The 9,380-nt window shown below is 33.9% G+C and overlaps 2 protein-coding genes and 1 long non-coding RNA gene across 4 annotated transcripts in view; all 3 read right to left on the bottom strand.

Annotated features, from left to right (window-relative positions):
• Positions 1-446: 446 nt before the first annotated feature.
• Positions 447-3,616, bottom strand: LOC107669195 (aquaporin-8-like). Its single transcript, XM_016461332.1, has 5 exons — positions 3,152-3,616; positions 2,514-2,640; positions 2,125-2,339; positions 952-1,086; positions 447-720 (listed from the first exon to the last, which is right to left on the bottom strand). Exons 1-5 carry the CDS (start codon positions 3,412-3,414, stop codon positions 678-680), a joined length of 783 nt encoding a protein of 260 aa, XP_016316818.1. The 5' UTR covers positions 3,415-3,616; the 3' UTR covers positions 447-677.
• Positions 3,617-5,043: 1,427 nt separating this feature from the next.
• Positions 5,044-5,686, bottom strand: LOC107669197 (uncharacterized). The gene is made up of 3 exons (XR_001631955.1): positions 5,560-5,686; positions 5,341-5,438; positions 5,044-5,248 (listed from the first exon to the last, which is right to left on the bottom strand). It is a non-coding gene; the product is annotated as an uncharacterized LOC107669197 (long non-coding RNA).
• Positions 5,687-6,094: 408 nt separating this feature from the next.
• LOC107669194 (leucine carboxyl methyltransferase 1-like) overlaps positions 6,095-9,380 on the bottom strand; it is a 7,355-nt gene continuing 4,069 nt past the window's right edge. For both annotated transcript variants that reach the window (XM_016461331.1, XM_016461330.1), the window contains 5 exons: positions 8,224-8,344; positions 8,024-8,125; positions 6,613-6,704; positions 6,394-6,491; positions 6,095-6,301 (listed from right to left, as the gene is read on the bottom strand). In XM_016461331.1, the coding sequence (XP_016316817.1) occupies positions 6,279-6,301; positions 6,394-6,491; positions 6,613-6,704; positions 8,024-8,125; positions 8,224-8,344 (436 nt within the window). In that variant the 3' untranslated portion in view covers positions 6,095-6,278. The remainder of the gene's footprint in view (positions 6,302-6,393; positions 6,492-6,612; positions 6,705-8,023; positions 8,126-8,223; positions 8,345-9,380) is intronic.

The raw sequence follows: 9,380 nt of genomic DNA, 5'->3' as shown, positions 1-9,380 counted from the left end.
TAATGTGAGAAATGTTGAAGGTGTCTGAATACATTTTGGTTTGACTGTATTTATTTGATAATGAAGTTAACCAACTAACATTATACATACTCTTATGGTTTCTGTACCCAAAATGTAAAAAATTTACAAATGTAATAAAAATATCGGTATCGGTACTATGTATCGGCAAGTACCAAAGATAAAAGTATCGGTATCGGGCGAGTACTGGAAAAAGTGGTATCGGTGCATCCCTAATATATACAGTGGGTACGGAAAGATCATATTATTATATATATATATTATAATAAAATGGTGCTTTATGTTAACATGCTTAAAAAACAAACCAAAAAACTAATTATATTATCATTCAAATTATTATATATTTAGGGAGTCCATGAATAAAAATAAAATAAAATAAAAAAGATTATTTAATTTTATGATATGCAAAGTGAAGAAATACATGCAGGTAATTTCTAACAAAAGACAGTTTATTAACAGAAAACATCAGAATACATTATGGCAGGCTATAAAAACTAAAACAACAAATACATTTGACAAAGAGACAATAAAGCATCAGAATACAGAAAGGTTTAGAATACTGCACTAATATAAATGTTTGACAATATCATACAATGCTTTACAAGTTATCTTGACTTTAAAAAGCTTACAACATGAGATCCTCTGAGGGCCCCTCTGCATCACTTGAAAATAACACGAATCTTCTTGTCTCCCACTACCAACCTAGAACGAAAAATGCAATTGTTCAGATACTTTACTAACATATTACATATCAGGACTGAAAGTTTCAAACACAAAAACTGTAATGTACATAAAACACAAATGAACTTTGAATTCTTATTTCAATCCGATCAGATTCAAAGTCAGTTATCTTTATACACTCAATGACTTCACACTCTTTCTAAATTAAGAAAATCAGTCATTGTGCAATGTAAAAGTGAGCAGCAGGAATACCTCACAAGACTGACAGTGACCAGAGCACCAGTCAGAGGTCCAACCCAATATATCCAGTGGTACTCCCAGTGACCGGACACTATTGCTGGCCCGAAGGCCCGTGCTGGATTCATACATGCTCCTGATATTCCACCCCTGTTGAACACGCAAGACAAAATCAGTGAAATCCCTGCAAACTGAGAGCTTGGAAGACTGGCTTTAAAAAGTGACCCAAATACAGCACATTTTATTGTTAGGAATCATTATTTCCTATTGCCATTATTGTTCTAAGGCTGTTTAATGTCTTCGTTTCCTGTAACATATCCTGTGATTTTCAGTTCATTTGGTTGCCATGTTCATTAAATACACCTCTGTCTCCACATTAAAACAAGTGAGAAAATGAGTTTTGATTGTGACAGGCTGTCAACATTTGCTTATAAAAGCGAATGAAACATGAATACAGTTAGGTGAGAACCAGAATGAGTTAAAACACCATTAGTTTCAGCGATATACAACAATATTCTATCTCTCTATCTATCTATCTATCTATCTATCTATCTATCTATCTATCTATCTATCTATCCATCTCTCTTTACCATAATAGCCATATTTACAGTTTTCTGTTTTTATATTTCTATTGTTTTATACCTTTTAAAGTTTTAAAGTATGTATAATTATTGTATAATTATAACAATTCTATATAAAATAATTAAATGTAATAAAAATCATATAGACGTGTTTATAAACAAAAATATGTTTAGTGTTGTATTTGTTCTACTTTTTTCACTCTATTAAGCTGTTTTGAATTCAGATGTTTCCTGCATAATAATTAAATTAACATTATAACATTAAAACACACAAAATGTAAAGCATCCATGTTTACAGTTGTTACAGTAGTGAACTTGTAGTTCACACCCATCTACATAGTTCAGGTAGAAGATTTCTGAACGTTTTTCATTTCATTAGCAGATGTACTGTATTATATTAAAGTTGGAGACTCAAAAAGATGTTTAAACATGATGTTAAACAGTGGTTCCAGTCATTCCTATATTTAATGTCTTTTAATATTTAGCACAAATGCGCTTTATGGCTGCAAAACAGAAGACTAAATCTTATTTAAAATATACTGTAGCACAGTATTCTGTACAATAGGCTATATATAATTTATTTTTGCATGAAATATTAGCTTCCTACCCAGCCAAAATATTTGCAGTCACAGTGAGTCCAATACAGAAAGGAGCCAGATGACTTCGGGTCCTTCCGTTCACGGCACCCATGCTGACAACCATAGTCAAGAAGAGCGTCATAATCATCTCTGCCACAGTCGCAGAGCCAGTGCCATGAGAGGTCTGAACAGCATCAAACGCCGCTCCCGTTGCATTTGCAAATGCTTCATTTGTAGTGACAGCCTAAGGAGAGAAAAAAAAAAATAATAAGATAAATAATAAAACTATTGAATCAAGGGAAAGTTTTATCGTCAGTACATTTGTCGTCAGTGTTAATGATTGAACTTTCAGTAATTTGCGCATCAAGGCTCCACCATGTCAAGTCGCAAATATTAACAGAGAAGCTTAGACACATACTTTGGCGAGGCTGGCAGCAATCACTCCACCTAACATTTGTGAGAGCATGTATGGCACCAGGAGCATCAGTTCCATTCCTCCGATGAGGTAAACACACACAGACACAGCTGGATTGAAGTGACCACCACTGGAAGACAGGATAAGATAGGGCAATCAAATGTAAGCAATCAAGCATAAATTATACAGTTTTGGTTCAGAATGAATGGCTACATTTTATTTTCTTCAATAATAAAAAATAACAATAAAATAAAATATAAAATAGAATAAAATCCTACAAGAAAATATGAAATACTTTTAAATGTAAAAACTTTTACATTTAAATAAAAAAATAAATTACATTTTTAAATGAAACATAAAAATATGAAATTATAATTTAATAATACTTTTATTATTTATAAAAAATTTTTTGCAGAGTAATCAGATATTTTAAGTAAATGCAAAATAAATGTTTTTCAGTTTACAGTTTTGGTTGCATTATTCATTGTTCAATTTAGATGTTTAATATTATAAATATACTAAACCTAATATAGATATTCTAAACATTGTTTAATATTTAAATATATTATTTTTCATTTTTATTCTCTATTTCAAAGTTTAGTCATTTGCTAACTCAAGCACACAGAACATAAGGCAGTTACCTGATTTCTCCAAAAATGGCAATTGCTATAGCCAGTGCTAGTCCATGTGCCAGGGCAGGCTGGATGCTCCCACTGATGCCCACGTTGCCCATGACCGACACACAGCCCACAAACATGAAGAGAGTGGAGCCGAGGACCTCCGCCAGGCACGGCTGAATGTAGTGCTCATAGAAGGACAACTTCTTCGGCTGATTCTGATGGGCATCCGCTCCATCGCCAGTGGCTACTGTAAAGAGCTCTGACTTGGACTCGGCTGAGGTCATCTTGGCTGTGTGAGACTTCAGGTGATCTGTGCTCACATGCTGCGGCTTCGTACTGATAAAGGTGGACAGAGGATGGGGTGGAGTGGTGGTAAGGCGGGCCAACAGTCTCCCCCGTCATCACTCTTGGTGGCTTGGGAAAAACACTTTACAATTACAGCAGTGGAGAGCATTGTTTGGGGGGTGACGGCTTCAGGATATAGCTTATCATCCACCAGTCTGCTATTACACAGCCGAGGACAATAAAAATGTGCATAACCAACTCTCATGTCACTCAAGGTCTGCTCGCCTGTCTTATGCAACTGAATTGATCTGAGTTAATGCAGTTTCCCAAACTTTAAAAATTGAATGGCATATTATAGATCGCTCTGCAGTTCAGCATGGCCTGCAGCAGATCATTTGCATTTATACCGTGTTTGCTCTCACTCTCATGCATTAAATCGGGGTTCCTGTGGCAGTAAATAACAGCACAAGGTCGGTTTGGGTCAGGGAGTCACTGACAAAAATGAATACAGAGAAAGACTGCAGGATGCCCGGCATTGATGGCTAAAGAGGAAACGTTTCCTTTTTTTGTGTGTCTTTTAATCGCCTTTTGTTTTCTAAAACTGCTTCCTTGTAGTTATTTGTGACGTTGAAAAAACACTTACTTTACGGTTCAAAAGTTTAGTATTGTAAGATTTTTTTATGTTTTTGAAAGAAGTCTCTTATGCTCACCAAAGCTGCATTTATCTGATCAAGTGTGAAATATTATTACCAGTTAAAAACATTTTGTTTTGTATTTTAATATTTTATTTTAAAATGTAATTTATTCCTGTGATGGCAAAGCTGAATTTTAGCAGCCATTACTCCAGTCTTCAATGTCACGTGATTCAGAAATCATTCTAATATGCAGATTTTTTATTATTATTATTATTTTATTATTGATTATCAATGTTGAAAACAATTGCCCTGCTTAATTCTCAATGAGGATTCTTTGATGAAAGTTCAATATAACAGCATGTATTTAAAATAGAAATCTTTTATAACATTATGAATGTCTTTACTGCCACTTGTGATCAATGTAATGCGTCCTTGTTTAATAAAAGTATTACTTTCCTTTAAAAAACAAACAAACAGTTGAATGGTACTATGAAAAAAAGACCCAAAGTGTTGAATGCTACTATATAGTCAAAAAGAAAATCCACAGTATGAGTTTTTTTTGTTGTTGTTTTTTAATTCTATACCTACAATTATCAACCAACTTAATAACTACATTATAATCAGAATTTTTTTTATTGAGGGCTGCTTATGACAAATTTATGTGGTTTGACAAGGGCATCTCTCTCCCTAGGATTTGAATTCTGTAATTTTTTTACAATGTAGATTGTGTAAAATGGTTTCAAATCAAAGTGCAACAATAAAATCGTGTGCACTTAACCATCATTCTATACTCTTAATTGTCTTTATTCATCATCACCGTTCCTGAATATTCAGTGCTTTTACAAAAACCCATTATTATTCATATAGCTAACAAAATAGTTCATCTTATGAATGTTTCATGATAACAGCTATGCTATACATTTGTAAAACATGCCTGAATTAATATGGCACTTTAGTGAGACACGTCGGTCACATGGGAGACAGAAGGAGACAAGTAAAACAGAAGAAAAGACGCTGATGCCAGTACTCTCCATTTTTATTGTGCTCAAAAATGGAAATAAAGATATAAATGACTTCCCCTTTCTGTCCTCTGAAAAGCGTCAAGAAGAGTGTCCTGTCCACTCTTGGTGATGTCGTTTCAAATTAAACTTTTACAACCAAGTCCCTATTGACGTTTAAAACCCAATTTGCGAGAGGCCTGAAAAGAGAAGTCCGCTATTAGTTACAGGTGACGTCAAACGATCCATGAAACTCTAGAATGCAGTTAAGTGGTTCAAATGGAACCCTCACCTAGACTGAGCTTATCTTTTACAGCCCAGCAGATGCAGTAGTGTTGGAGAAGCTGTTGGAGAAGTTCCCTTTCATCTAAAAATTCTAGACGCTCAATTCTGTGATTGTAAAACAAAGAGCGTCATTGTAGAGATTCTGATCTCAAACGTTCCTGGCACTGGTTGTGCAGTTATAAATATACACTTTATTACAACTGTACTTGAGTGTTGGCTTGTGTACCTAGCTACATCTTCCCGAGGAAGCACGCTGTAGACGGTCATCATGTCCAGTGCGTTTACACTTTCCCAGCCTGCTGACAGAAAGCGCTCCTTCTGTGGAAACACACATCAGGGTGATTATCATTAACTAAAACCATTAAAAACTGTTGATTTGCATTACTTGAAACATTATTTTAGCTAATTGCCAAGGCAACATTCATAATTATTGTTCAGAGTAACTCAAAGTATTAAAATAACGGAAACTTAAATAAAAATGAATAAAAACTATATAGAATTATAAAAAATTCAAATGACAAAACACAACAAAATACTGAAAATTGAAATGAAAATGAAAACTCTTAATTGTCTTTATTCATCATCACCGTTCCTGAATATTCAGTGCTTTTACAAAAACCCATTATTATTCATATAGCTAACAAAATAGTTCATCTTATGAATGTTTCATGATAACAGCTATGCTATACATTTGTAAAACATGCCTGAATTAATATGGCACTTTAGTGAGACACGTCGGTCACATGGGAGACAGAAGGAGACAAGTAAAACAGAAGAAAAGACGCTGATGCCAGTACTCTCCATTTTTATTGTGCTCAAAAATGGAAATAAAGATATAAATGACTTCCCCTTTCTGTCCTCTGAAAAGCGTCAAGAAGAGTGTCCTGTCCACTCTTGGTGATGTCGTTTCAAATGAAACTTTTACAACCAAGTCCCTATTGACGTTTAAAACCCAATTTGCGAGAGGCCTGAAAAGAGAAGTCCGCTATTAGTTACAGGTGACGTCAAACGATCCATGAAACTCTAGAATGCAGTTAAGTGGTTCAAATGGAACCCTCACCTAGACTGAGCTTATCTTTTACAGCCCAGCAGATGCAGTAGTGTTGGAGAAGCTGTTGGAGAAGTTCCCTTTCATCTAAAAATTCTAGACGCTCAATTCTGTGATTGTAAAACAAAGAGCGTCATTGTAGAGATTCTGATCTCAAACGTTCCTGGCACTGGTTGTGCAGTTATAAATATACACTTTATTACAACTGTACTTGAGTGTTGGCTTGTGTACCTAGCTACATCTTCCCGAGGAAGCACGCTGTAGACGGTCATCATGTCCAGTGCGTTTACACTTTCCCAGCCTGCTGACAGAAAGCGCTCCTTCTGTGGAAACACACATCAGGGTGATTATCATTAACTAAAACCATTAAAAACTGTTGATTTGCATTACTTGAAACATTATTTTAGCTAATTGCCAAGGCAACATTCATAATTATTGTTCAGAGTAACTCAAAGTATTAAAATAACGGAAACTTAAATAAAAATGAATAAAAACTATATAGAATTATACATAGACAAAACACAACAAAATACTGAAAATTGAAATGAAAATGAAAACAGAAAACATTCAAATAAGATCTAACAACACACTATCATCATAAGCACCACCTTTTCAATCTCAAATGAATTCCAAATATTAATAAATCTATATTAGTATATTAATGAAAATAAAAACAACATTCACACTTCACACATTTCATACACGCGACGCATTTCAATCTGAATACAAATTTCAAGCCATGTTGACCAGATATTTTGAGGCATCTACAGATTTGCAAAAAATGATTAAAACTTCAAAATTAAAATGAAAACAGAAAATATTAAATTAGTTCTAAACTAATTCAAAATATGAATACATCTGCATTAGTATATTAAGGAAACTAAAATGACACACTATCATAATAAACACTTCACATTTTCAATCTGAATACAAATATCAAGCCATGTTGACCATATTATCTGAGACGTCTACAAAAAAACGTTAAAATTAAAATGAAAACAGAAAATAATAAAGTATGAACTAGTTCAAAATATCAATCAATCTATATTAGTATATTAATGAAACTAAAATAACATACCATCATCATAAACACTACCACATTTTCAATCTGAATGCAAATTGACCAGACCAAGCCTTGTTGACCGCCCGGATACCCTAAGGTCATCGTGGTGGTACAAAATGATTAAATCTTTAACTTTAAAATAAAAACAGAAAATAAGATACGACTCACAATACATTAATGAAAACTGAAATAACATACTATCATCATAAACACTACCACATTTTCAATCTAAACCCAAATATCAAGCAATGTTGACAGAAGGTCACCATGCTGGTGTTAACCTTGAGAGACTTGCACTGATACTGCTTGTGAGACTTAAGTCTTGGCGTTGGTCGCATAAACAATGCCTTGTGCTTAACTGCTCTGTTTTCCTGAGTCTTGATCACCCATTGTATTTTGAGCAGGAAAACAACTTTGAATTCCAAGTACAACCCAGTCTAACGTTTTGTTTGTACATAGAAAGACACCGTCTTACTGTAAGGAGTAAAACAGTCGACAATCATACAGTATGACAGCTGTACGATATCAATGAAGTACATTATAAAGAAAGTTGCTAGTCCTAAGTGTAAAATGTCATACTTGAGAGTCCAGAGACTGACACACATCCACCCCAGCTAGATTGCACTGTCGTCTCTGCAGGTTCTCAATCATGATCTGCCCGAAGCGATCATTCATGTTCACCTGAAAAGATCTGGACAGTTAGAGGTGCAGACAGGAAGAGCTCGCGACAAATTTTTTAATGACTGTAGTAATGAAGCCGTTTAACGTAATGAACTCACCTGTTCGTAGTTAATGAACATGGCCACGGGGAAGGTGTCTGCAACCCAGTTCACCAGTTTGGAGGACTGCTCAGCGGTCATGTACACCAGCACACACTCTGACAGAAACAGAGTGGGCAACCTGGGTGGAGAGAAGCGGGAATACACGGATAAAGGAATGTTAAGCAGTTCGTATCAATGGTGGGGAAGTGTTTCTTTGCAACACCCATCCTATGATTAAGCTTCCTCTAGATAAATTGAACTATGAATTATGGGTAACAATTTCTTTTTTTAATCCGATAACATATTCATAACTAAAACTAAAGCACTAAAGCATTAGGTACCATGAACTAAAAATGAACAGCAGTACTTTTCATAGCATTTATTAATCTAGGTTAATATCAATTTCTGCATATATGAATGCAATTTATGTATAAATTAACATTATTTCATGCATAATGAACAAACAGGAATTAATGAATAATAGTATATTTTTCAATTAACACTACCTACACCACCAAAAGTTTGGGGTCAGTAAGTTTTTTAAAGACATTTATAATGTTACAGAAGACTTCTATTTGAATTACAGTTTGTTCTTTTGAACTTCCTATTCATCAAACTATTGTCAAAAAATGTATCACAGTTTCCTTGAAAATATTAAGCAGCACAGCTGTTTTCAATTTGATAAAAATGTTTCTTGGGCACAGAATCAGCATATTAGAATGATTTCTGAAGGATCATGTGACCTTTAAGACGGGAGTAATGGCTGCTGAACATTCAGCTTTGTCATCATAGGAATGAATTACATGTTAAATTGTATGAAATTATTACTATTTTATTATTTTAAATTGTAATAATATGTCATAATATTATGGTTTTTACTGTATTTTTTTTATCAAATAAATGCAACCTTGGTAAGCATAAGAGACTTATTTCAAAAACATCAGAAAACTCTTAATTTGGAAGGATCATGTGACCTTTAAGACTGGAGTCATGGCTGCTGAACATTCAGCTTTGTCATCATAGGAATGAATTACATGTTAAATTGTATGAAATTATTACTATTTTATTATTTTAAATTGTAATAATATTTCATAATATTATGGTTTTTACTGTATTTTTTTTAATCAAATAAATGCCTAATGCATTAACTAAATCGAATCTTGTTACAAAATCTG

This window comes from Sinocyclocheilus anshuiensis, unplaced genomic scaffold (assembly GCF_001515605.1).
Source record: "Sinocyclocheilus anshuiensis isolate Anshui unplaced genomic scaffold, SAMN03320099.WGS_v1.1 scaffold220, whole genome shotgun sequence".
NCBI classification, from domain to species: domain Eukaryota; kingdom Metazoa; phylum Chordata; class Actinopteri; order Cypriniformes; family Cyprinidae; genus Sinocyclocheilus; species Sinocyclocheilus anshuiensis.
Note: the sequence above shows the minus strand (reverse complement) of the source record. Positions and strands in the feature narration are given on the sequence as shown.

Bases quoted from the DNA above. Each gene is read 5' to 3' on its own strand.
- LOC107669195 (XM_016461332.1), bottom strand. From the start codon at position 3,414: ATGACCTCAGCCGAGTCCAAGTCAGAGCTCTTTACAGTAGCCACTGGC. The intron at 1,087-2,124 runs GTAGGAAGCTAA...CGTGTTCAACAG, and splicing joins ACTGCAAATATTTTGGCTGG to GGGTGGAATATCAGGAGCAT. The intron at 721-951 runs GTATTCCTGCTG...TTTTCGTTCTAG, and splicing joins GTCACTGTCAGTCTTGTGAG to GTTGGTAGTGGGAGACAAGA.